Source organism: Betta splendens, chromosome 5 (assembly GCF_900634795.4).
Source record: "Betta splendens chromosome 5, fBetSpl5.4, whole genome shotgun sequence".
NCBI lineage: Eukaryota > Metazoa > Chordata > Actinopteri > Anabantiformes > Osphronemidae > Betta > Betta splendens.
Genome location: NC_040885.2, coordinates 11,472,578 through 11,498,448, shown reverse-complemented (window position 1 = coordinate 11,498,448; position 25,871 = coordinate 11,472,578). Strand labels below are relative to the sequence as shown.

The 25,871-nt window shown below is 46.2% G+C and overlaps 3 protein-coding genes across 11 annotated transcripts; all 3 read right to left on the bottom strand.

The window, feature by feature from the left end:
• Positions 1-588: 588 nt before the first annotated feature.
• On the bottom strand, positions 589-6,155 carry LOC129604137 (inter-alpha-trypsin inhibitor heavy chain H3-like). The gene is made up of 6 exons (XM_055509113.1): positions 5,964-6,155; positions 1,921-2,040; positions 1,419-1,568; positions 1,159-1,338; positions 1,003-1,081; positions 589-632 (listed from the first exon to the last, which is right to left on the bottom strand). Exons 1-6 carry the CDS (start codon positions 6,153-6,155, stop codon positions 589-591), a joined length of 765 nt encoding a protein of 254 aa, XP_055365088.1.
• Positions 6,156-6,895: 740 nt separating this feature from the next.
• Positions 6,896-25,766, bottom strand: wnk2 (WNK lysine deficient protein kinase 2). Of its 9 annotated transcripts, none has more exons than XM_029149598.3 (29): positions 24,296-25,765; positions 20,999-21,171; positions 20,673-20,893; positions 20,172-20,329; positions 19,779-19,867; positions 19,432-19,651; positions 18,847-19,114; positions 18,297-18,562; positions 16,843-16,950; positions 16,472-16,519; positions 16,151-16,267; positions 15,631-16,038; positions 14,746-15,453; positions 14,518-14,567; positions 14,261-14,423; positions 14,060-14,176; positions 13,804-13,974; positions 13,673-13,715; positions 13,439-13,594; positions 12,467-13,338; positions 12,265-12,322; positions 12,118-12,182; positions 11,441-12,030; positions 11,128-11,360; positions 10,813-11,037; positions 10,552-10,650; positions 9,892-9,936; positions 9,481-9,800; positions 6,896-9,248 (listed from the first exon to the last, which is right to left on the bottom strand). In XM_029149598.3, exons 1-29 carry the CDS (start codon positions 24,986-24,988, stop codon positions 8,949-8,951), a joined length of 6,984 nt encoding a protein of 2,327 aa, XP_029005431.1. In that variant the 5' UTR covers positions 24,989-25,765; the 3' UTR covers positions 6,896-8,948. The 9 variants fall into 9 exon arrangements, with proteins under 9 accessions (XP_029005431.1, XP_029005433.1, XP_029005432.1 ...); XM_029149600.3 differs by having other exon boundaries at positions 10,576-10,650; XM_029149599.3 differs by having other exon boundaries at positions 16,487-16,519; positions 24,296-25,764.
• LOC114854990 (uncharacterized) lies at positions 16,957-18,290 on the bottom strand. Its single transcript, XM_029149609.3, has one exon. The coding sequence runs from the start codon at positions 18,230-18,232 to the stop codon at positions 17,348-17,350; it is 885 nt and encodes a 294-aa protein (XP_029005442.1). The 5' UTR covers positions 18,233-18,290; the 3' UTR covers positions 16,957-17,347.
• Positions 25,767-25,871: the final 105 nt, after the last annotated feature.

Here is a 25,871-nt window from a genome sequence, read left to right as displayed (position 1 = left end):
TCATCTAAACAACCAGCAGTGGAGCGATGACAGCCGGCTATACATGTCATCGATGGTCACATTGGGGAGGGGTCTAGAGAAAACTACGGAGTTCGACATTGTTTTGGCGAACGAACACACTGACTCAATGTTAGTTTTAGTAAATTTAGTGAGAGGGAGAGGAAAAGGGGGAAGCCATAGCAGGAAAATAAGGTAGGAATCTATTATCCAGAAAATACTGGATAATAGTAAAGATTAGCAGGACGTTTAAAAAAAATATATATGCTTGAGTGTTACCAGCTTGATTTGCAACTCTTAGTTGTCCCTTCCAGATATAAGACGATAACATTTAGAAAAGAACGGAGAGTAACGCCGTTAAACATTATTGTTTAGTCAATGGGTTTTTTGTTTCGTCTACATGGACAGAGAATGTGGGAATATAAACCAATTTATACCAACCACTTTCATGTAGCTATTTCTTATTGAATGGTGGACCTCAAAGAATTGTCTGTCTAAATCAACTGGTCTTCAACAATTCTTAACACAAATTCAAATAATAATAATAATTAATTAATTACAGACTACAAAAGAAAATGGCCAATATCACACTCATGCCTTGTCCAGAAGTTGTTTGACTGTGAGGTAAGCCCAAACTGTCATAATCCAAGTCAATTAGTGACTTTTTACTCATTTCCGGTTTTATTTTGGTTTCACTTCCTGTCCAGCACTCAGCTAATCTAGTTTTACTTCTGGCCCTTGGTTAACTCACCTGTGCCTCATCAGTAATCAACCCTCCTGTATTTAAGCACCACCTCTTGCCATAGCCATTTGCCAGATTGTCGGTGTTCTCATGACCAGCATTCCAGCGTTACCTCTTATCCACTTACCTAGTATGACCCGGTCTTTTGACCTCACTTTGCCTCCACCTTGTCAGTTCCCGCCTTGCCTGTATCGTGTATGACCTACGCCTTTCTCACGTTCACGCTGTGCATTTGGGTCCTTCTTCCAGGAGTTTTGTGACACAAACCCTCTGAAGATCAGACACTGTGTCAGCCGATTCCACAGTGGGATTAGTGTCAGAAAACCTCACACTGCCTGTTCCCTGTTGTGGCCCACAGTCATGTCATTAAAGCTGTTTCACATTATTACACACAGTGTGCAGCGTAAATGATTTCTTACTGAAATGGCTATAACTTCTGGAGTGAAGGTCTCGATGTCATTGTCAGTGATCTGACCAGCCACCACAATCTCAGAGCCATTATAATACTGTGTGAAGTGAGTCTGGGTCAGATTGATGCCTCCTGTGTACATCATGGTTACATTGGTCAACAGAGGAGTGGCCACCTCTTCATAGAAACCCTGTGAATGGACAGTGCAGGAATCTTGATTGAACAGTCCTCAGTAATGATAACATAAAGGAGCCAAGTCTTTCTAACTACCTCCAGCTGTAAGTCAGCATCAGAGTCCTCATAGATCCGTCGTGCTACACCGTTGTTCTGCAATGACATCTTCTCAAGGAATTCAAAATTGACGCGAAAACCAAGACAGTAGAGAGGAAATTTGCCTGCAATGGCCTTTTGGACATTGGACTGTATTTTTCATGGTTTGACACCCCTGTAGTAACAAAGACGGTTATTTAAACAATTACCAGAAAAAGACAGTGAACAAATGTCACATCTTTACCACATAAAGTGGTAGATTTTGGTGGGTGCAGTGTACTGCTGCTGAGCTTGTTCCTTGGTTTTCACAACACCATTGTACATCTGCCGTCTATAAACTTGAAGAAATTATGGGGAACAACAGTCCTGATGTTGTTGATGTCCCATGATTTGTTACTCTTTTATTGTTCATGTGTAAATCTATGTAAATATTTACATCTGTTAATTTATACACATTCTGAATTTACTGATTTTTACTGAAAGCATTCTTGGAAATCCGTACTTGGAATTCTACTTCCTTGGATTCGTTCATTCGATTGGCTACGCGGCTTGTGATGACTGTTGTAGCGTAACGACTGGTCACTGTGGAGTTGATGTGAAAGCTGTAGATGTCCCAGTCGGCCTATAAAATACAGATGATAATGCTTTACAATAAATTACAATTTGCTTACATGCTGACTGTAAATCACCTGAGCAAAGATCAGGTGGTGTTAAAATTGTGGGTGTTGTCAATGAAATGTCATTGATCCAACGGCAAAAACACCCATTCTTCTATTTTTTCAGTATATTTGCACATTATTTACTTATTGATCTTATGGAAACTCTGCTCCTTTATCCATGACTAAAATCAACAGACCATTCTTGTACCTAAAGATGTATGTCACACTTTAAAACACAAAAACATGTTTATTACAAATACACTGTCTTGTCCGTCTATCTTTCTGGGAAAAAAATAAATATCACAACAACATTCCTAAGCCTGAACATGGCAGTGAGCATGAGCTAAAGTTTAGCAGTTCTTTTCAACTTTGCATTTGTATTAGTCAACATACTCTCAAGTGCACTGTCAGAAAAACAAGAGTGTATTTACCTTTTGTGAAAAATAATTAGCAGTTGATTCACTCAGTTGACCTGCAGTGTACCTGTTGGGTAATGTGGTAACCAAATTCATCAAGAGCCCAAAGAGGGTTATCTGCACTACAGAGCTACCCATAATGGTTCCCTTCAGAGTGAAATCCAAGCAGGTGAAACTGTCTTAAAGAGATGGTGCGCACACACACACACACACTAACACACACACACACACACACACACACACACACACACACACACACACACACACACACACACACACAAACACACACACACACAGTAATACAAACAGGTCCTATATTGTGGTTTCAAACACCTGACTCCCAAGTAGGAGCACAACATGACAAAATTGTCCTTCATATATGACAATACATAAGACAAAATTTGCACATGTTAAGTGGCCAATTTGAAGTTGAATTTGATTAGACATTCAGCGGAATGCCCCTTGAAGTTCTCTTCACAAAATTTGTTGTGTAAACTGAATATGTGTCTCAAAAGGCAGAAATATGTCCATGATGACGGGTTATTTTTTTACTTGAAAATATCTTCTATGCAGCTGTTTTTGTTGTGCTTACACAGTAACTCCTGTCTCTTTAGTGCTCGCAATAGAAGTTAGTTTCATTGCCTTTGCCTGCTGTAACACATTTCCCTGCCTCGTTTTTGTCAGATCAGTACTCAATCAAAATAAATGTACTGTACATACTTGAAGACAGAGATAATAAAATCATTTTTGCTTGACACTGGAATTAGTTGTGTATTTGTTTTCTTTTTCTTTTTTAACCCAAGGTGTGAGAACTGTGTTTGAGGGTTAAGATCTGATTCCAGGGCTAAGGTTAAAATTATGTTTTGGTTAGGATTAGCGCAAGGGTTAGACCTCTGCCTTTAGTTGTGATGGTTTGGGTAAGGGGCCCTGTATACGTAAACAGAGGGAATCATCACCTTCACACATACATATTGTGGCTCTTATGACTCTTTTATTCTGTAGGATGTATTCAGCACATGATTCACATGGTCTGACAGCTGTCCAACCACATTCCTGGATTGTATCATTTGACATTAGAGCATAGATTGTCTTTGGGAGGTCAGTCGGTTGTGCTCTAGAGAAGTGCATGTGTTTTCTATTTTAGTTAGCTTAAAAAAAAGCTTGAGATGAAACAGTAAAATCTGAATTTGGCCTAAAGCAGTGTTGGGACTTGACAATTAGCAAGTAGTTGTAAATGAAATTAACTAGTTACAAATGATGTGACTAAATAGGGTAGATATGTGTGCACCTTTCTTTTGATTCCAGGAAGAACACAAAGCAGCATTCATGTTCTGGCATTGCATTGAACACTAAACTAGGCAAGAAAAGGCTGTTAGTATATTACGGGATCATTGAACAGGATGAGAGACTATATCTGTTGTCCTTCGCTTATGACAATATCTATATAAGAGCTTAAGCCTGTGGTTAGACATCTGCGCAACTGTCAATGTGGTTATAAGGCACAGATGTCCATGTGGTTACAAGTTACAGCAAATGCAAAACATAAATGGTAAATGGAAAAGGATAAATGATAAAAGTAATGAATGAAACAACAAAGATAAATGAGATGAATAATAAATGAAAATATATTTTCTCCAACATTTACCCGTTTGTCATTATTAAACATTGGTATCACATCTCTCTGAATCAGTTTTCAATGTGAACGACACTACATTGTATTAACCTTGTAAGACCCCCTGTAAAATCCTTAATACTTATTTTCAAGCTCAAACTCAAAGTCGAGCTCAGTCATAGTAGTCGTGTTTGAATACATCGCATCCGAGACAGCCGAGGAGGCCATGACTGTGAAAAGAAAGAAAGAGGAGAACATGCCAAGCATAAGTGCAACAACCATCAACAATTAATGCCACCACTCTCCTGAAAGAAGCCAATACAACCAGTCTGCATCACGGGATGGATGTGCATCTTGTGACATGGCCTTTCTCAAATACTTCATCACTCCCATGGCTACTGAAACATTGGTGTTAACTTCGTCTGGAATATAAGTGCAACATGCAGTACCAATTTTCACACACACCCCTCCCTCACTAGCTGTGAGCAAATCTAACACCATCCTGTTCTGCATACTATAGCAACAATTCTCAGAGCATCAATCTCGCGGTTCACTGTGATGGAAGTGTTGACCCAAACCTGGAAACGGTAATCGGCGGTTTCTAACCTTAGCATATATATTATTATATAAAGAGCAATCTTAGAAGCCGTGTTCCAATGTTTGAATTCTTGCGTTACGTCCAAACCTGTTTCATCGTAATGTGGTTTAAAGGTCGGGTAGGTACTTCGTCCAGCACGCGCCCGCGACCACGATCAAAGGATTGTTTTCTCCTTCATCGAGAGCTCATGATGACACGACATACATTAACAGATAATCTCCCCATGGGTTCAGCCCCCTCCAGCTCTTGTTTCTCTAAACACCAAGGGAAACCAGTAGTATTGCAGCTAGTAGTCCCAGGTCCATGTGAACAACTAGGCAGGGCTCGGGGGACGATCACTTCGTCACCAGCAACAGGCCCTCTCTGAGTCCAATTCAATGAAGTCACAGGAACAGTTCTGAGTTCCCCCAGTCGTATAAAATCATGCGTTTTTATATGTTTGTGTGAGTATGTGCACATACCATAACACTATTATTGGTATTAGTACTAATCTCCAAGGTAAACCACAGTACAACACTTGTTTAGTTATGAATGTATCAGCCCAAGGTACATCCCTGCTTATTTATTTTGCACCGATTGTTTACTTAACAGATTTGCTTGGTTTCAGCAGCTAGTTGCACCCCCACCCCCACCCCTCTTCCCGCACACACACACCCCAAAGCAGAAACTTAACCTGTCCACCAACACAGCAACATCACACATATTTAGGATTAGCTAAATAAAACATTAAATAATCCATTAAACAAGAAGAGTATATATATTTTTATACTGTATACCCCTCTTGTTAAAGCAAAGCTGTCCGGCATGTGAGAACACACAAAACAGTTTGACTTGTTGTATGCTTTTGCTACAGTAACACCTTGACATAACAATACCACATGTTGGTCTCAAACGGGTACTTATGGTTGGGGTCCAGGTCTTTCCAGTTCCAGTCAGCCACCAGTGTACCAGTCCATCTCTTCACTCTAAACAGATTCAGCATCTTGCCATCCCACAGTACATCGAGAGCGATCAAACCAATCATAAAGATTGTGACACAGACCACTACCCAGAGCTTACCCACTGGCACCATAGCTGGGAGCGGGGATCTGTTGGTTTCTTCAGCGACCAAAGGTTTTGATACCAGTCGACTTCCACCCCTACTCAGTGCCAACCAGAGGAATCACTCTCTTACATTGGTTTTGATGGATCCAAGTAGCTCTCTCCTCGATCTTAACAGCCGTTGGTGTAGTGAGTACCACAGTGTATGGCCCCTCCCACCGCGGCCTCAACCACGTCTTTCGTTTGATGGCCTTGATGAGGATCTGGTCTCCTGGCGCAATCTTTTCCCCCCTTCTGAGACAAAGCACCATCTGGCAGCTTATTTGCATTCACAATCTCTTTCTCCTTCAGTAGGTTTGTCATCCACTCTGCAATTTTCTGGCTCTCATTTTTCTCTTTGACATCAGTCATTCTAGGTAACACAAACGGTCTACCATAAATGATCTCAAAAGATGTTAAACCATTCCCTGTTGGAGTGATTCTCATTTTCACATTTTGACTAGGCCCAGACATTCTGGCCAGGACCTTCCAGTCTGTTCCATAGTTTTCTTCAGTCTCAGTTTAACTGTACCATTTGTTCGCTTTACCAACCCTGCATTCTGTGGGTGGTAGGAACAATGATTCTTCAACATAATGCCTAAGTGGGTGGCCACTTGTCTTATCACTTTGTTCACAAACAGTGGCCCATTATCACTGTAGATGACCTGTGGAATGCCATTTACAGGAACGATGGTTTTGTACGATGCTTTAGCAATTGTCAGTGCATCAGCATTCTTGCTTGGCACGATCTCAACCCACTTGGAAAACGGACATATCAACACAGTACAGTATTTGTAGTTATTGCATTTTCCCTTACCCTAACCATCACAACTATAGGGAGAGGTCTAACCCTTGCACTAATCCTAACCAAAACATAATTTTAACCTTAGCCCTCGAATCAGATCTTAACCCTCAAACATGGTTCTAAAGGCCCCAAAGTCCACAGTTTGGTAGAAAAGAAGGATTAGGATTTTCACACACACACACACACACACACACACACACACACACACACACACACACACACACACACACACACACACACACACACACACACACACACACACACACCTTGGGGTTAAAAAAGAAAAAGAAAACAAATACACAACTAATTCCAGTGTCAAGCAAAAATGATTTTATTATCTCTGTCTTCAAGTATGTACAGTACATTTATTTTGATTGAGTACTGATCTGACAAAAACGAGGCAGGGAAATGTGTTACAGCAGGCAAAGGCAATGAAACTAACTTTTATTGCGAGCACTAAAGAGACAGGAGTTACTGTGTAAGCACAACAAAAACAGCTGCATAGAAGATGTTTTCAGGTAATAAGGTCATCATGGACATATTTCTGCCTTTTGAGACACATATTCAGTTTACACAACAAATTTTGTGAAGAGAACTTCAAGGGGCATTCTGCTGAATGTCTAATCAAATTCAACTTCAAATTGGCCACTTAACATGTGCAAATTTTGTCTTATGTGGCTCTTAAAGTTGATGAGTTTTGACTTCACAACACTTGATTTTTCTAAATCAGGTTCCATTTTTTGTGAAATGCAATTGCAATAATCGACTAAAGCTACTGTATCTTGCCACTGTTTTGTTTTGATAGATTTCATTGAAACATGACCATGGCCAGGTGCGTATTTAGAAGCAACATAAGTTATACGAGACCTAAGTATTGAGAGTAAGTGTTGTTATTGTAGCTGTATTGTAATATAAATACCTGAAATGGTAAAATTATTTTGATGCTCTTTCATGTAAGTAATCTTCAGTTAGCTACTGTTTATGAGTGATATAATTTCACAATGTCACCGTTTGAATTTAAATTTAGAAAACCTACTAACTGTATAAATTTTGTCGTAACACGTGTAGCTTCTCAGTATTTCACATTTCCCCCACTGTCATATCATCAGGATTTACAGTATCAAACAACAACCAGCCACACCATCATCTCTTAAAAACCACAAAGGCAACAATATATAAAGCTACAGATTGCATTAGTAGAGGTTTGGGATGGTTATGATTTTGACTCATTGAGTCCTTCAGCCCTCTGTGTCATGTGGTTCCAGTGTCAGTTTCTGAACAGTATCTTTGTGTAAGTCACCACACACAACCTGTGCACATTCAGAATATCAGTGTATTCATGCAGGCTGCGGTGCAGGTGGCAGGGCAAGCCCATGAAAAATAAGTGACAAAGTGACAACCTACAGTTAAGATTTCAGTTAACCTAAGTCAGTTTTGAACAGTTTTACAATCAGTGGTATTTTATGAACTGCAACATGACCAGATTATTGTGTTTAAGTACGCCAGGATGCTAAGTTACAAAGTAAATGTTTCAAACCAACATCAATAATTTACCGTTGAAGGTAAAAGCACATATACTGTAGAATCTCCAGTGTCTGCTTTGAATCTAAATGCTTTTTGTTTTCCAGAAAACTGAAACTGCAATTCAAGGCACTCTCACAGGTGTTTTTTTTTCCTCCACCTGAAGATAAAATTCAAGTTCATTTGAATCTCTTAAAGATATATCAAGCGCTTGTGCTGGAAGCATTTCATTGATGAAAAATGAAACCTATCCTTGGACTGAGAGAGCAAAGTAAAGTAACTGGCCCTAGTGACCGATTTGTCAAGTCTTCACAGTGACAGCATGATGGTGGTTAACAAGGTGTTGCATTAAGACGCACATGAGGTGCAGCACCCGTCTATGGATCATCTAATGTTAACTGTACAAAGACATGAGCAGTATACACTAACGAAAATGAAACCTTATATGCAGCAGCTTGTCTATAGGGTTCACATGAGCAACACAAACATGAACTATTTATAACAGAGCAGCAGAATGACAACAAATGTACATTCAATGAGTGGTACATACATAATCCATGTCAAGAGAAGAAACTGCACTGTTAAGCCTGTTTGGGCTAATTATACACTGTTAAATGTACTACAACCATTATGCTGGGCTCAATGATAATGTACCGCAAAACAGACATGAGGTATGTCGGTGCAAATGAAACAACATCAAACTTAAGACTGGACACGATTATGTACATATGATTACATACAAGCTTCTTGTATATGTACAGTATATGCACACGGGATTGACTACGGCTAAGAAGAATTTATTTTTGGTAACAGAGTTGGAAGACACAATGCTACTCATCTTAGAGAGTCCTGGCCTTATGATTAGGTGTTTTACACGACAGAGCTGGAATAGGGTCAGGGAGGTCCCGTGCTGAGGGCACAGCAGGAAAGGCAAAAACCTCTGAAGGGAGAGGGAAAAGCAACGCAGGCCACTGACGAGAAGAGAGAGGGGAAGTGAAGGCCCTGATGGGAGGAGAGTGCAGCTGATGGCTGGGATGGGGCCTTGTAGTTGGACTGCTCGTCATTGTTGACCCAGGGCTGTCAGGCCACGACAAGGGCAGACTCCTGGCCTCTGGACCTGGGGCTCCCCATGTTAATACCTGAAAGGGTTACACAGTGGCCACATATTCAACTTAACAACAATGAATTACTGGATTTATTCAGAAGAGAATCGCTCTTCTAGGCAGACAGGCAGAAGTGCTGCCCTGGCTAGGACGCCCAGGCTTTTTCTATGTTTGTTGCCTATTACTTAACTAAAACTTAATAAAATCTGTATTACTGCCGCAAGGCTGCTTTAAATACAAATTGGTAGACTGGTATTATGAAGCTCACTTGTGAAGAACTGGCCAGTTGTCTGTGTGTTTTAGGCACAGCCTGATCCTGCAGACGCTGCCCACTGATGCTCAGAGAGTTTGTGCGTGGTCTGTGGGTGACAATAAGGACTTCCTGGGCCCAGTCGTCCATCAGCCGTTGTAGGTCCTCACGTAGGTTTTCATTTGCCGTCACGCATGTTCCAGGGTATGCACGTGTCTTGTTGTTGCTGTTATTGGCTTGAGCTTGGACGAGCCCCATCACAGGCTGATGGGGAGGAGGTGTGGCACCGGTGGGTGGCTGCTGTGGTAGATTATAAGCCCCTGATCCGGTTGCAGACCCTAAAACACATCCCATTACAATGTTGATTCAGCTACTGAGACCGATATGAATGGAACATTAATTTTAGTGAGAGACTGTGACTCGACATACTGGCGCCGCGCTCTTTGCCGAGACACAGTCGCTTTAGTGTTGTCCCTGAAAGGCAAACAAGATCTTATTTAGATTATCAGGCTCAGTGAACAGTAATAATGTTCAAAAACACAATGCAGTGCTAAAGAAAGCTGCTGAATAGTGCCACAAAATATAAATTTGAAAACAAATAAAAATCACATGATCAAACGGCGGACAAAAAAAGCAATTAATCCCCTGAAAGAAGTCTGCATATTTAAATCATGCATTTGGCCTAGGTGTGAGCAATAACAATGTGCAGCGTGTCAGACAGTATGAAAGACTGAGATGAGGTTTAAAGCAAAGACAGATTAGGAAATTTATAGCAGGCTGTATGCACATGCAAAAGTTAATCGAGTTTTAAAAATGTATGTTATAACTGGGATTAACACTTTTACAGATATACCTACAGACTCTAGAAATATACCAGGTCTAACAAACAAGAAAGAATAAAATGACAAATAAATTACGGTATTATTCAAGCAATATCTTTTAGAGAAAGCCAAAACCGGAAGACACAAGGCAAAATGAAGCCCAACAGCGTTGCAGAAAAGTTTGCCAAATATTAGTTGGCTAAAAAAAGAGAGAGTAAAAACAGACAACAGAAAAGAGAAGCTATGCAGGAAGAGAAGAGATACAAACAGATAGATAAAGACACAGGCCCACTGAGAAATCTAGCTCTTGGCTTGCTACTGGATTTATAGGTCACTCTCTCAGATGGTTGAGGGTAATTAGACCAGCCTGTAGGGGAGTATAATCAAAAAGGGAAGAAAACATAAGAGGACAAAGTGAAACACAAATTGAAAATCCTTAAACGCACCACTAGTAAGTGCTTTCGATATATACAGTATAGTCGAGCACTAGTGAAAGAACTGTGCTGTGTTGAGTGCTGCTGTTGGTCACCTTGTCCGGTTGGGGCTTGTGTCCCAGCAGTTCCATGAAGTCCAGCATAAATATTATCAGAAGACAAGGAGCCCTTCAGGGAACAGGGCTGAGTCTGCACAGGCTCTGACACGGACGTGGGGAGGTGGCTGGTGGAAGACCTCGCCCTGCCTTGAGTGGGGAACGCCCCTTTGGCCGGAGAGCCGTTCAAACTCACCGCGGGCTCACTCGTACCTGTAGCACCACCTGAACGCACACGGGCATCAGAAACGGCGCCCTCCAACCCGCGCTGTAAACGCGTCACTGACCGAAGATTCTGACAGAAAAGGTGCTCACCGAATCTGCTGGAGTCGCTGGACGTCTTTGTGACATTTCGGAACTGTTGGACCAGCGGGCTGAGGAGTTTGCCAGGCTTCAGCCTGTGCTTGCCTGACCTCTTCCTCCGCCCAGTATGTGGCGTGGCGTGCGAGAGACCCAGGCCCGGCGGAGGGACTTTGCCAAGGCGGCGATACAGCAGTTCCACTTCCCCCCGCTGATGGGCCTGCAGCTCAGAGATCTCCCTCAGGTGTCTGAGGAACGTACTGGTCACTTTTGATTTTTCTTCATTTTCATATTTTCGTATACAGACACTAAATGGGGCTCTACTTACTTCTCCCTAAGTCTCTGAAGTTCTTTCTTGATGTCCGAGTCCTCCATCTCAGAGTCGTTGTCACTGCTGGCGTAGGCCGAGCCGTGCACGCCCCCATGTCGACCTGGTGAGTCCGAGCTCTGCACGCTGCTGCTGCGCCCGGAGCGGCGTAGGAAGGCCACCGCCCTCTTCATGAGGTCACTTCCCCTGCGCTCCGAGCGAGTGCGCTGAGACGGGGTGGGAGGGGCCAGCTTTGCGGGGCTGCTCTCGGCCCCCGAGTCTGAGGACAGGAAGCGGGCGTGCACGGTGACGTCCATGGGCACAGAGGCTGAGGTCTGGGCCCGGGGCAACGAGCCGCGCTTGGCCATGGAGGGCGGGGTGTCCAGGTAGAAGTCCGGCGGGGCAGAGTAGCGGCTGCAGCGCGTCCTCTGCGTGATGTCGTCCTCTGTGCTGACCACAGAGAAGCGTCCGATCGTGGTGGAGGCCGCCATGGCCTCGGCCTGAAAATGCTCCCCAACGTACCCTGTGGGATGCGCCGGGGAGGCAGCGCTGCTCCAGCTCCTCACTTTCACGTCTCGTCTGTTGGCCACTTCCGGAGGAACAGAGATCATCTGCAGGACGCACAGGACAAACGAGGTTTTATGCACAATTATGATGCTTCTCTAATTGCAAAAAGGAAGCAAATCCCCATTTTATACCTTAAATCGGCCTCTTGTTCCCGAGCAGGACGCAGAGTGAGGTACATGTCTTCTTGCCAATGAAGCTGCAAACAGTTCCTCACTATTAAGCACCGCCCGTCAGAGAAACACATTACACGGTAACAAGTGCTTTAATGGTGTACATACCACACACGGCTGAGTCGCTCAGTGTGCTCAAACTATCCATTCGCTCTGGAATTTGAGGCTAAGAGAGAAGACAGGATGAGAAATTACCCAAAGTCCCATACATGAAAAAGAATGCAAACAAATTAAAAGGGATACATACAAACATTTTCATTCTTTGACATGTGTGCTTACTTTAACTCTCTGAGGCTGTAATGAGACTTACTAGCTGTTCTCCCGCCCTGTATCGGCCCTCCCCCATCGGCCCCGGCGTGCTGTTTCCTGACCCTCCTGTGGCGCTGTCTGGACCAGGAGGGGACTGGATGTACTCGGTCCCAGATCCCGGCGTTTCGGCAGCGCTGCCTGACGGGTACATGGGAGCGTATTCCTGGTAGAGCAAGTTCCTCAGTTTCTCATCCAGTGTTTTGATGGTGCTGTCCACAAAGCCCCCGCGGCCCAGTCGCCCCTCACCGTCCGACTCGCTGGGCCCCGCACCGTGCTGCGAGGGTGCCGGGCTCTGGGGCAGCGAGGCCACCTTGGTGCCTCCCACGTTGGAAAACGGCTGGTGCAGCACCACGGGCTGTTGCGGCCGCTCGCTCCGTGCTACTGAGGCGTAGGCAACGGAGAGCGGCTCTTTGCTCGAACCTGGCTCCTGTTGTGGAAGAGGGGTGAGGGGGGAGCCGGCATGCGAGCCACTCACATCCAGAGACAAGGGCATGACCAGAGGGCAGCAGGGCACCTCGTCAGCCACGGCGGCGCGGTACGTCATATCTGGCAGCATCTGAACAGCGTGTACTGGGGAGACGGGGGCCAGAGGCGATGCCGCTGACTCCTCCACTGGGAAAGATGTGCGTGGGGACGTCTGGGTCATGGTTTGGGCCCTGGCCGGCTGTGCCTGATGGACACTGGGCTGCACAACACTGCCTGCAGGCTCCACTGATGATACAGACTGAAGGGTTGGTGGAGCAGACACAGGAGGTGACAGAGTGGCCAGGAGAAGCGGGTCTATGTTGGACATGATGGGAGGGCTGCAGAATCCATACACATCATAGGAGAAGCCTCCGCTTCCACCCGACATCGTGGAGGACGATCCCTCTTCTGCAAGACGAAATACGTTTCCTTTAGCTGCCACAAGGCTGTGCTAAGATGTTACAAAACACAACGCTGTGTCATATCATGGTGTGTGAAGTAAAGTCACCTCTGGACGGCCTGGCAGTGCCACTGTCAGCAGCCTGGCCAATGGCCGAGCTCCCAGGCGACTGGGTAGCTGTGCCTTCCGATGGGGTCTCCTGGCTGGATGTGGGTGTCTCTTCTACGGGGCAAATGATGAACCACCTTTTTCCTGTATGAAGAACTGCCATGCAAAGTTCAGAAAGTCACCATCCGTGATCTAATACCGTAGGTGGTTGTATTTATAAAGAAAAGTCGTTACCATTCTGCTGATAGACAGGTTGAGGGGCTCCAGGCTGCTGATTCTGCAGAGCAGCAGACAGACATGTGCTAACATGCTACTTGTCAAGTAAACCTCATGTGTTTGTGTGTCTGGCTCTGCTCGCCGCTTACCTCTCCCATCGGCCCTTCAGACAGCTGGCCTTGCTGGGGACTACAACTTAAGGTGGAGGTTCCCTCACCCTCCATGTCCTCATTCAGCATATCCTCAGCTTTATCCACAATATCCTTTAACTGGTCAATGAAGATCTCCTTCTCTAACAGTAGGATAAAGCCATTGTCAACCTGTAGGTAAATAATATATAGAATTTAACCTCAAAAATAGAAACAATAGATTAAAAAAGTGTAAAGCTTGAAAGGCGGAATTAACCATGTAAGTGGCAATTTCCTCTGGAGCATCTCCGTCAAGATCAAATTTAAATGTCACCATTTTGTGGTTGTGAGTCTCCAGCTGGCATTCCACCATCTTATCGCCAGTGTTGCTCACCTGCGTGAGCAGCACTTACACTTTATAATCGGTAACGTTACGGCAGACAGAATCAGTGAATTCCCAAATGGCACCACAACTCACATTGAGCATGCTCAGCTTGGGTTTGCTGGTCTTCTCCTGCCGGGAGCGTGTGCGGGCGGATTTGCGGTGGTGCTTCCTGGGTTTCCCGTCCCCCTTTCCTCCACTAACCAAGCTGTCATAGCCATCACTTGTTTCCTTACCAGATGCCACATCAGAGTTGAGGCTAGAAAAAAGAAGAAAAGTTTGCCACAGGTTGGTCTCACACCTGAAAACCCATGACTTTAGAAAGACTGTGAATATTATAAAGACACACACACCTGTCATAAGCATAGCTGGGTAAAGGGACTGGTTTGTCATGAAGCATATTCTGAAAAAACATGATCCAGGTAAATATTTCATTTAAAAATGCTTAAATTCAAAGACAGTGATTTTAAATGAAGCAGATGTTGAAACAGAAAAGCAGCCTGTTCAGCGTGTCCCAATGTAACAATTAGACATAAGTGAGACACATCTTTAAAATGTGCTAACTTTGGCTTCCTTCCTACCTCTGCACAGGGCTCTGGTTGAAGGGTGCCAGATGCAGATGTCGTGTCGAGGTTGTGCTGAGTCGAGGCTAGGCTGGCACACTCAGGCACCGAGGCTGTTGACTGGATGCCAGCAGGCTGCAGAACTGGAGCTGGGATTGAAGCTGCAGCAGGGGCTGGTGCAGAGGGGGCTGCAGCTTGAAGTGAGGCTGGCACAGTGACAGCGGCTGGGGCCGACACCAAACCTGGGACTGAGAACTGGGGCTTACCAGCGACAGAAGATGTGATGGAGGATACTGATGAGGCTGTTGGTAGTTCAACAGTGGGACTGGATGCAGAGACAGATGCTTGATCTAGCACTGAGGCTGAAGCTGGTACTGCTATCGGAACTTGTGTAGGGACTGAGGTTGAGGCCTTAACAAGGGTTGAAGCTGGAACCTGAGGCATAGATGCAGCTTGTGCTGATACTGGGAGTGATGGTGGATTCAGTGCCGGGATCAGAGTTGGAGTTTGTGCCGGAACTTGCACCGGAGCTAAGACTGAGCCTGAGGCAGGGACTGGAACTGGGACTGGGACCATGGAAGCTGCAGTTGAGTCTAGTCCAGCTGCAGCCACTTCTGCATCTGCGCCGCTTCTCCACACTGATGTCTGAACCGCAGGTAAAACTGGGTGGACTGGAGCCAGAGGCTGAACATCTCCCACAATCCCATGTGAAGCAGTTGTATGCACCTGCAAGAAATAAGGCATTAGGAATACCTGACCAGGTAGCATAAATATTCCTCACCTCAAATTAACCAGTCACATGCTGTGCGTGCATTACACCAACACATAAGACAGACGGCTGCCTCAACATTACAAATCCTCCACGAGCCAACCATTACAGTGAGAACTCAGTCAAATATTCACCTGCACAGGCTGCTCAGCCAGTTCCTGTTCATGGTGGGGGACGAGGTATGGGGTGGGCTGTATCTGGGAGAGCGGTAAGGAATGGGTGGTATGGAAGCTACTAAGCTTGGGCTGAGACGTGAGAGTGCCAGCCTGCTGCTGGGACGCTGCGGAGGACACGGCCATGGCAAGCAGTGGAATCGAGAGCGGCACACTGGGCACATTTTGAGGCGTGGAAAGTGGGGTCTGGAGGGTGCCGAGAGAAGGAATGGAGGGCAAGGCAACGTGGGGGGTGAGCGGAAGGGAGGGGCGGTGAGGTGAGGGGGAGCAGTAGGCACTAGACATAGCAGGGCCACTGGTGCTGTAGGCAGATGGCAAAGAAGCTGGGGAGAAGCCCCCTGTTTGAACAGCAGCATATGGTGAGGGGAACTAGGAAAGAAAAGGATAAATGGAAATAAAATGAACACTCAACAGGCCATTTATGAATCAGCAAACCCTGCAACCGCTGTGAACATGTGTCTTTTGTTCCACCACAACGCACCTGTGTGCTGATCTGCAGGGGCAGGTGTGGGGGAGGGGCACTGGAGGCTGACTGGGCAAAACTGGCACATATGTCAGGAGGACTCAGGTGAGATGGAGGCTGGTCCACAGATAACAACTAAGGAGGGAAATCAAACATTTCTTTTGATTTGACCGTGGCAAAAAGACAAGCTAATCCTCTATTAATCTGACAACAGGAATATGTTCTGAAGCTCCACTTTGATGGTGAGCTACAAGGCAGGGGGCTACAGGAAGTTTGGACTCTTCTTTGATCAAACTCTGGTTTGCAGTGTACGTAACAAAGCCTGTAGGGAGCTCTTACAGAGGAAGGCTCTACCTGGGGAACGACAGCAGCTGGTTGGAGGTGGCACTAAAGGAAGGGGACACAAATGGAAAGGAAACGCACGCCACATAAAAAGCCTTTCACAGTACACACAAACACAGACATATAATATATGCTGAAACATTTAAAGGGGAAATCAGAGGTCATCAGGTAGTATTTGTATTTGATAGTATTTTTGTTCACCACCATGAAAGAGTAGCAGTTATTAATTATCATTAATTAATAGTAGGTAACGAGGATCCCAATAAGCGTAAATATTCCTTCAGCATGATCTATTCGGGAACTTTTGCGATGGGTGGCTTTACTTCCTGCTGGTGGCAGGGCCCATCGTGCTGAGGTGCATTCTGTACCTGTTCCTGGCTGGGCTGGACGGGAAGCTGGGCCGGCAGAGCGCCGGCTGCAGCCGCGAAGCTCTGAGCCGTCGGTCCGCTCTGCTGTGCAGCAGGGGCAGGAACTGTCTGTCAGAAACACACAGGAACACACTCATTCGTAGGACGCATCGACGCCGCAGAAGATGGAAGAGTGCTACAACAAATTCGAGATCGGGTTTTCAGTTCATTTGGTAAAAGCAGGGGGGCGGCAGAGAGATGTTTGCTGCTGGGAAGGTTCCTCAAGGGAAGCTGGAGTAGAAAGGGAAGATTACAGCTTTAATCTATCAGCCATCCTTCACGGTCACTGACATACACTTGCAGATATAGTGTAAGCGCTTACACCCTCATCTCACAAAAGCCCTACTGCGGATTAAGCGTGAGCAGGGACTACGCACTGCACTTTGCTATCACACTGAAGGGCCAGAGGAACCAAGCAGCCGGCAGGTTCTTGATACCAGAGGCTGATGCTACAGCAGTATAAAGCCTAAGTTAAGTGGCCTACCAGTGGGTCGGGTCTGTCTTTGAGGTCATTTGGCAACAGCTGCAGCCTCCTGTCCAGATTTGGGCTGCAGAAAAGTGCGACATCCAGGCTCTGACTTTTGTATATAAGCTCAACATCTATAGGGATATTCCCAATATCCCCATGTCTGAGCAATGGATAGTTAGTAGTTCTCTCAGTTAGGGTGGGAGAGCTGGTCCTGCGACTGACAATGTGATGGAGACAGTGGTTGAGGAGAGACAGATCGCCTCCTTCGTACAAACTCCCCGGTGGCACCGCGTGTGGCGGCGAGGGACGACGCAGAGGTGAAGTCAGCAGGTTTGTTTGACTGAGCAATGACGGAGAGGAGTTCGAGAGGACTGGGGGGAGAGCGACTGAAGGAGACTCTGAGCGATGGGGCGACGTGGGCGTGCACGGCTCAGAGGCTGGAGCGATCGGGGCGCATGTGGAGAGGGAGCGCGGGTGCGCGTGTCCCAGGGACCCGCCTCCCTTCGCCCTGTCTCTCAGGAGGACAGACATGCAAGCCTTGCACTGGTGCTGAGCCCGTGGGCCGCGGGTGACGCGCAGACGCCGCTCGGAGGGAGGCTGCGAATTACCGGGAAGGAGGGAGGAAGTGGAGTGACTCGCTGAGTCATGATGAGAGTGTTGATGGGAGGACGAGCGAGGTGATAATAGTGACTGGTTCTGGGCAGAGGTGCAGCGTTGGCAGTCTGTGGCGTGTCCAGGCTCAGATTGGGCTTTTGGATGCAGACAGGAGGTGGGATTCGCCGCGTTAGCGAGAGAACGCTTCCTGCACTGCAACACCTCGAGCAGGGAGGCGCTCACAAAAGGATCACTGTAGTGACGCTGATTAGGATTCAAAGACACCATTAAAAACGCTGTTATTTAGGAAAAGCAAAAGTAGTTTTGCGGAAGAAGCAGGAAATGCACTCACAGATGGAAAGGAGCCCTGGTGCCGATAGGCCCCAGGAGGCAGCTGGCCTGCGCTTTGCTGGTAGGCTCCCTGCGTGTAGTTTTCGTGAGGGGCCGGTGCGGTGGGTTGCTGGTACGACGCCTGATGCAGCTGGGGGTCAGCCTGCGCGGCAGGAGGACTGTAGATCATTTGAGGTGCGGAGATGGGCTCCGGAGGCGACTGGTAGGGGCCATTCTGCTGATTGCTTGGATCATCTATATGCTTGGTACCGCTCGCCCCACTTTCAGCTGTAAGAACAGAGTGATTAAACATTATAATGCACCGCAATGCTCTGTGTGGGAGGGACAGACACCGAATGAAAGCGAGGGGACAGAGGAGTAGCATCTCATTTAAATGCAAATGCGAGCGTTGCCCGTATGCTGCGGTCACCTAACTTCTTTTCACAATCATCAGTTCAACCATTTTAATTTAGGGCCGGTGTGATTGTTAAATCCTTGGTGAGTGCAAACAGCAGCTGGACTTATTAATAGAGACTGAGCTTATATAATCCATTGTAATTAGCAGCTCTCACATGTGGTGGGCGCGGTGGCAGGCACAGTGCAGATGAGGGTCTGCTGCTCCACTTCCTGGTCTTCATAATCGGATGGAACTAATGGGGCTCCCTGTGTCAGACCGGTACCGGGCACTTGAAGTAGGTTCTGCTGTGTTTTCTTCACAGCCGCCTCAGTATTTCCCGGCGACACGGTCCGCTCTCGCCTCCATTTGATCAGAGCCACGCGATCCCGGATGGACTTCCCAACTATCTTCACATCACATTCCAGAAAAAAACCCGAATCCACCTACAAGACACAGGGAGATCATCATGGCAACTCACTGCCGAGAGCTAATTTAATGGTTTGGTGGTTTTGGGGACCTGAGTTGAAGAGTTCTAACAGAAATTAGAATGTGAATGTGGGCTGAGCGGACAAAAAGCTTGTGAAACGCAGCAGAGTTAGAAGATAAGGTCAAATGTGAGCAGCGGCATTTAATCCAAAGAAACCGAGTCAAAAGGAATGGAGATCATCCTTTCCCTGAAACACCTAATCTGCGCTACGCTCTGCTCAGTAAAACACGTTAATACTGAAATAAACGCATTAATACGGTAAATAGTGCTTACCATTTCCTGGGCCACAACTTCTGCGACCTCGTTCAACAAGTCAAAGGTAAATTCAATGGCTCCGGTGTCCTTGTATTTCCCCTTCAGCTTTTTGGCATCCTCAACCCACAGCTTAAGCGCAATAGATGCCTTCTTCCCATCATCTTCTTCATTGAGCTCCACTCTGACGCCTGTATCCTCTGCAAAGAAGGCATGATTCAGGAGATCCTTGATGGAGTACCTGCAGGAAATGCATGGACAGTTAGGCAGCGTCACTGTAAAAGCTGGCAGAAACTTCAGGAAAGGAAACATCAACCTCTGCCTAAATATAAATCATGCCATTATCTGCAAAGTCCCGCTCCACTTACCTTTCTTCCCATTTGTGACAAATGCATTCTCCGATTATTTCCTTTATTTCTGGGTCACTGACTTTGCTGTAGCTGGCAGGTTTCACCCCCTGCAAAACAAGCAGACTCTGAAATTTAGCTTATCAACAAACACAGCGGTGCTGCAATACAGAGGAACTAAGAAATATTAATCACATACAGTTGATTTTCTTCAGGACTTATGGTGGGCTGGGATGATTAGTGGGGGATTAGTCAAAATGAAAATTGATGAACTGTAATAAATAAAATTGGTTGAGCTGGGAGCTAGGAGCATTCTAGGACCAATATATCACCTTCTCTCTATTACAATAAAGTTTGTTTACTGACTCTAACTTTCCTGTATCCCACTGCTGATACGAGGAGACTTGGACTCACACTGGTGACTTTGCGGTAGATCTGTGCGGCGTTCTGACACTCGGAGTACGGGTACTCTGAGGTGGCCATCTCAAGCATGCACATGCCGAAGGCGTAGACGTCCACAGCCTCGTCGTAGTGCTCCTCGTACATCTCTGGGGCCATGAACTCTGGAGTTCCTGGAGAATCACAGTTTCGGTTCTAAGTGTTTCTGTAGGATCGCTGGCAGCACAGAGGACTGAAATGTAATATGGCTGCTATTTCATGACACCAAGACGCTTCTATTCATTCAAATGACATGAGTTATGTGGACAGTTAATGTTAGGATTTAAGATCTTTCCTCAGTACAGTATGTAAAGTACCTTGTGGGGATTTAATTTTATATAAATAAAGTTAAACTGAAATTGATTTAGGTAATGACACTGCAGTGAAAGCGCTCTTATTCACCAAGCAGTACTTCTATCAGTGCACTGTTTGTTACACCGTTCCATGAGCCACTGTTTTGCCAGGTCGCTGACTAACCAATGACACTTTTAGCGAAGGAGGCCCTCTTCAGCGTCGCCAAGCCCAGGTCTCCAATTTTGACAGAGCCCGTGGGGCCAGTGATGAAGATGTTATCACACTTGAGGTCTCTGTGGATGATTGGAGGAGTCCTCGTGTGGAGGAAGTGAAGGCCTTTGAGAATCTGTCGGCACCAGCTTCTAAGAACTTTAGGCTTCATGACCTTAAAGCGCTTTAGATACCTGCAGGAAGACCAACAACGCAACTATAAAGTTATTCTATTGTCGATCGAATGATTCCACGTAGAATAGGAAGTCACATGTGAAGTATTCCCTGACATATCTCACGTTTTTAGTGTCCCTGAGGTCATCAGCTCCGTCACCAGAACAATACACTTCTTCCCTTTTACAGGTGATTCCCAGAAGTCATAAAATCGCACAATGTTGGGATGCTGGAGAGCCTTCAACATCTCTGCCTCCTCTTTAAACCTCTGTCTCTCTGCTTTGGACAGCTTTCGCTCCTAGAGAGAACACAGAATGATCATTAATGTGAGGACAAGCTCCAGCAGTGAAGACGTGGTGGAGGAGGACAGAGGACATAAATCATATCTGTGGTCTTATATAAAGTGGGATTAGAAAACATGCAAATGCTTCTTTTATTTTTTTTTTGTTCATGTCATGAGACACAAATATCACAAAAGAAAAGCACTGAATATTTATTTTGTTTGTGAATGTCAAATGTGCTCCTAATAAATTCTGCAAGATGGGAACATGTACAGTATATGCTGTGCATATACTGTACATGTGTTACTTCTTTGGGTATTGGACAGTAAATCTGTGTAGCCTGGATCAATGTTTTGGCCCCTGCTTTGCCCGAACTCTTGTATAAATAGTAAAAGAGCTGACAGTGAACATTCTCTACAGCTCTGTTTCTGTCTAGTCAGCGCGGCTGAGACGACCCATGGCTTCAGCCACAACGCGACCTCCAGATTTCCTCTGTGTCTTCATAGAGACATTTAATGGCAACAATGAATATGCATTTAGCGAATGTGAAGCACAATAAATTACTATACTTCCCCTGACATTGATTATTGGGTAATAGAACATCTGACGCATGCAGTCTGAACCTAATGGGTCCAGGATTACGGGCAGCAATGTGAGGGATATGCCGCTGACTTCTGCTGCTGAGTGAGAAAATATTACATGTGCTGTGTTATCTTTATGGCCATATTGTTCAGATCTTAAGGAGGTTTCCAAACTGATTATTAAATATGCAGTGCAGATGCGAGCTCTGTGCAGGGTGTGGCACTGACTTGGCTTTATCAATAAAAATATATTAACAGCATATTTTCATCTCTGACATGGACAATACAGCACAGCTGAACCTGTGTTTTGCTGTGTATCAAATACTTCATGTCCTACATGCTGCTCTTAGCAGAACCCACCCCTTCCCTTGCTCCTCTCTCTCTCTCTCTCTCTCTCTCTCTCTCTCTCTCTCTTTCTGTCTTGGTGCAGAGCTGCATCAGCAGTATTCACTCCTAAGATGCATCTGTCTGGTGATATACAGTAGCAGCAGTATGAATCTACATATACATCAACACCTGAAATTGACAATACACTTTGGCATTTCACTATTTTAATGTCTTACATTTAGATGAACAACGTGCTCAAAAAATGCTCGATCACTATTTAGTGGATATTTAGTGGCCTGCTCAACACCAGGCGTCCGCTCTTCCTTCAATCTGATTTGAAAATCATTCCTTGAGCATCGAGGTCCATGTTGTCACTCCTAGTTTTGTCCTGGACGCACACAGTACACAGAGTGTTTGAGTTGCAGCATTTTATGAGCAAGTAGCACAGGCACAGGAGCTCTGAAGGGCAAGGCCCCATCTCCAGGGACAGAACGGTTGAATCATCCTTAGATTTCCCCAAAGAGTCTGCTCGGATACCACGCAGGCCCAAATATACACACATACTGTGCACATACAGTAAGTGTCACGCACGCCTTGCATTCAAGACGTACACTGCCTCTTGAAAGTCCTGTTAATAATGTAGAAGTGTTTAAAAATATCACCAGTGGCTGATTTTCCCTTGACAAACAACAAGAAACACTATGAAACCCACTAAATCCTTATTTGAAGGGCTAATCCAGGACAAGCAACAGTGCGTAGTCTAATCTCACTCAGTACCAGTTGAGCAGGTACAGAACCATGCTGGAAACTGGGATGTCACCAACAGCCTAACTTAAACTGACCCCATAGTCTTGTTCAGGCTGCGTTATAGGGACTGAAGTCGTTGACCTCTGGAAGAACTGACTGAGGCTTTGCATCCAAATTAGTCCTATTACATGTACATGTATGATATAATCCTGACATCAAATACAGAAAACTTCCAGCTCTGTTCCTTGACACACTGGAGTCATGTGTAGATATGAGCGTGGACAATACGCACATTTTATAGTGATTTAATTCTGCTTAAGAACCTGACTGAGCTGGGCCCTCATTTTATGGTTTTTGGTTATGGTTTTTTTTTTTTATTCTTACGGCTCTGACAGGAACCCGCTGAAGCTGAACATATTCAGTCCTGCTGAGGGCTGTTGATGCACAAGAGCAATTAAGTCAAACTGCAAGGATGCGAGCAACTGGATAAAAAGTGGCTGCCACAGATATAAATACTGAAACGTGTCAGAAACGTAGTGAAACAATATATTTATATTCAGAAGCCAGAGACCTGACAAATATAAATCACAACACAGCAGCAGTGATTTACTCAACAGCTTGGCAAATTTGTGAGCCCTGAAAGGGCAATCACTGTCTACGGGCTAATCTGTGTATCACATGGATTGTGTCTAAAGTGATCATTAGATTACCCCATACACAGATTAGTGAAGCAGCAAGCTGTTACTGCAGCGATGCTAAGGGCCTGCTCTATAGCCCAAGCTAAGATTTCAATAAAGTAACAATGCTACATGCTAAAATTCTGGTTACACTAATATAGGCTCATTCCTGCATTAGAGATGAACTGAAAAATGCAGCATCACAATGACTCCAGCAAATGTCACTTGAACTGTATGTCAAGAGGAGCATGTGGAGAACATGGAGGTAAACTTTATTGTATAGCATCTTTATTAACTGCTTAAGTTTAAGGTGAACTCTTCAACTGTAAAGCTGCTGGATGAGACAAGACTACATGACAGCGAGAACCTAAAGGGAGAGAAAAGTGGTGGAGCGTGGGCCCAGATAAGAGAAAAGCTGTGTCACTCTGTTCTCTATCCAGCCTTTGAAAGATACTTTTATTCAGATCTTCAGTGAGAGCAAATATTTCAGTGGTGAGTCATTCATATATTCACGATGCACGAGAGTGGGGAGGATTTTACTGTACAAAACGGCTCTTCAGCAACAGAATGTTTGGATAAAAACTCATAATTAAAGTAACATAATGTAAATAATACTCACTGTACCCTGAGCTAAGGTTTCTATTAGATACTCCCTGTTCCATCTTACAATGACCTAAGTCACAGTTAAACTGGCCCATTCTTTGCTATAGAGGGCCTGTCACCTCCTGACCCCTGGATATATTACTCACTCAAGGCTTTCTCTACACGAGTGTATTATAACATTGGACTCACTAGGTCCAAGAACCCACCTGAAGCTCGCACCAGGCCACTTCGACCCAGGTATCCGTGTCCAGACCTTTGTAGACCGTCTTGAAGGACCCTCTCCCCAGCTCTATGTCAAACTTGAGGAAGCGCCCCCCGGGTGAGGTGGACACAGCCTTCATGCCGGGTTCCTCTTCGTTCTCGTCACTCCCTGCTTTCCCCGTCACGTCCAAAGGCACCACCTCCACCTTGGCCTCGGCTTCGCCCGCGTCCCCCCTCTCCTCGACCTCGGTGCTCTCTGCGGCGCCGTCCTTCAGCCCCGCCTGGCCCTCCGCGTCCGGCGTCTTCTGGAGGCTCAGGCGGGTTCCCTGCAGGGCTCGGGTCCGACTCCGGTCGATGATTGTCCGCAGGTCAATGTTGAGCACCGGGCTGCTGTTGACATACTCCTGCGCGTCCACGTTCTGCTCCTCGGAGTCCGACACCCATAAACTCCGCCGGATGAACCTCTGGCGGACCAACGCCCGGTAGTCGGTGGAGGGGTACGCGCTGGGGTCACTCGCTCCGCGCAGGGCTGCGTTTTGTATGTTGACATTGTGATCGGTCCCGTTCTCATAAATAGGCCTGCATGCATTTGCGTTGATGTCCGAGTCTAAATTGGGCGCTGAGGAAAACGTGGATCCCAGTGGCGGATCTTTGCATGAATCGTCCGCCGAATCCATCCCCGGCGAATTGTTAAACATTGACCGGCGACATCGCGGAGGGAGGTCGATGAGCAAGCCTCCCGCGGCGGTGGGAGAGTTTGCTGCCTACCCGCGACGCTCGAGCGCAGTGACGCAGTTCTCCAGCTCGGGGTATGGACGGCCTCGTGCCTTGGACGCGTCTGGGGCGCAGGACATCCTCACAAAACGTCCAGCTGCGAGGATGCGTGCGCCCTCGCGCCGCGCTGCACCTTCCTGCGGTCGCTACGGCGCAGCGCTATGCAAGTGAAGCCTGATGTCATTGCCTGTTCAGCCCGTGCGCCCACGAAAGCACTCTCCTCCACGCTGCATCGGGTCCCCGCTCCGCGTAAGATACCAGAAAACGACGTTTGTTCCGCACACCGGTCGCCTACGCTGGACAGGCCAGGACCTCACGCACTAATCCCCCGCAAGACACATCACGGCCGGACCGAGTGCGCAGCTGTCAGCGCCTGTCAACTCTCATCGACCTAGGATGTGGGTGATGCAAATAAATAAACAGCGGTTCCGTCCAGAGAGGTGTAAACTCAGCATCCCCGCACTGGCACTTGGACGATTGCACATAAGCTACTTTTTCCTGCGGGATGCTGCGCTGAGCGGGATGGACACAGGCGCTTATCAGATTATGCTCACTGCGGCACTTCTCTCAGGTTGGAGGCACGCAGGTCCCCGCTAAGCTTCCGTCCATCTGATACGATGTTGTCTTCCTACGTTAAGACTCTTCCACGTTGTCAAAAAAAAACCCCCAAAGAAAGGCTACTTCACGATACAACACACGCCCCTAGCAACAGCACGTATCCAATAACGCCTTTAGGCGGCACCCTCAGCCTCCGCTGACGCAGGCTGCGTGGACACCATTATCCGCCTTCATCGTGACGCGCCGAGC

Excerpts from the sequence above, each read along its gene's own strand:
- LOC129604137 (XM_055509113.1), bottom strand. The coding sequence starts at position 6,155 with ATGACTGATGTCAAAGAGAAAAATGAGAGCCAGAAAATTGCAGAGTGG. Across the intron at positions 1,569-1,920 it reads CCAAGGAAGTAGAATTCCAA|TCCAATGTCCAAAAGGCCAT; the intron begins GTACGGATTTCC and ends TGAAAAATACAG. Across the intron at positions 633-1,002 it reads GTCTGATCTTCAGAGGGTTT|TTTGGGCTTACCTCACAGTC; the intron begins GTGTCACAAAAC and ends GGATTATGACAG.
- wnk2 (XM_029149598.3), bottom strand. The coding sequence starts at position 24,988 with ATGTTTAACAATTCGCCGGGGATGGATTCGGCGGACGATTCATGCAAA. Across the intron at positions 19,115-19,431 it reads AAGTTGTGGCCCAGGAAATG|GTGGATTCGGGTTTTTTTCT; the intron begins GTAAGCACTATT and ends TGTGTCTTGTAG. Across the intron at positions 15,454-15,630 it reads TGGCTGAGCAGCCTGTGCAG|GTGCATACAACTGCTTCACA; the intron begins GTGAATATTTGA and ends TATTTCTTGCAG.
- LOC114854990 (XM_029149609.3), bottom strand. The coding sequence starts at position 18,232 with ATGGTGTCTTTGAATCCTAATCAGCGTCACTACAGTGATCCTTTTGTG.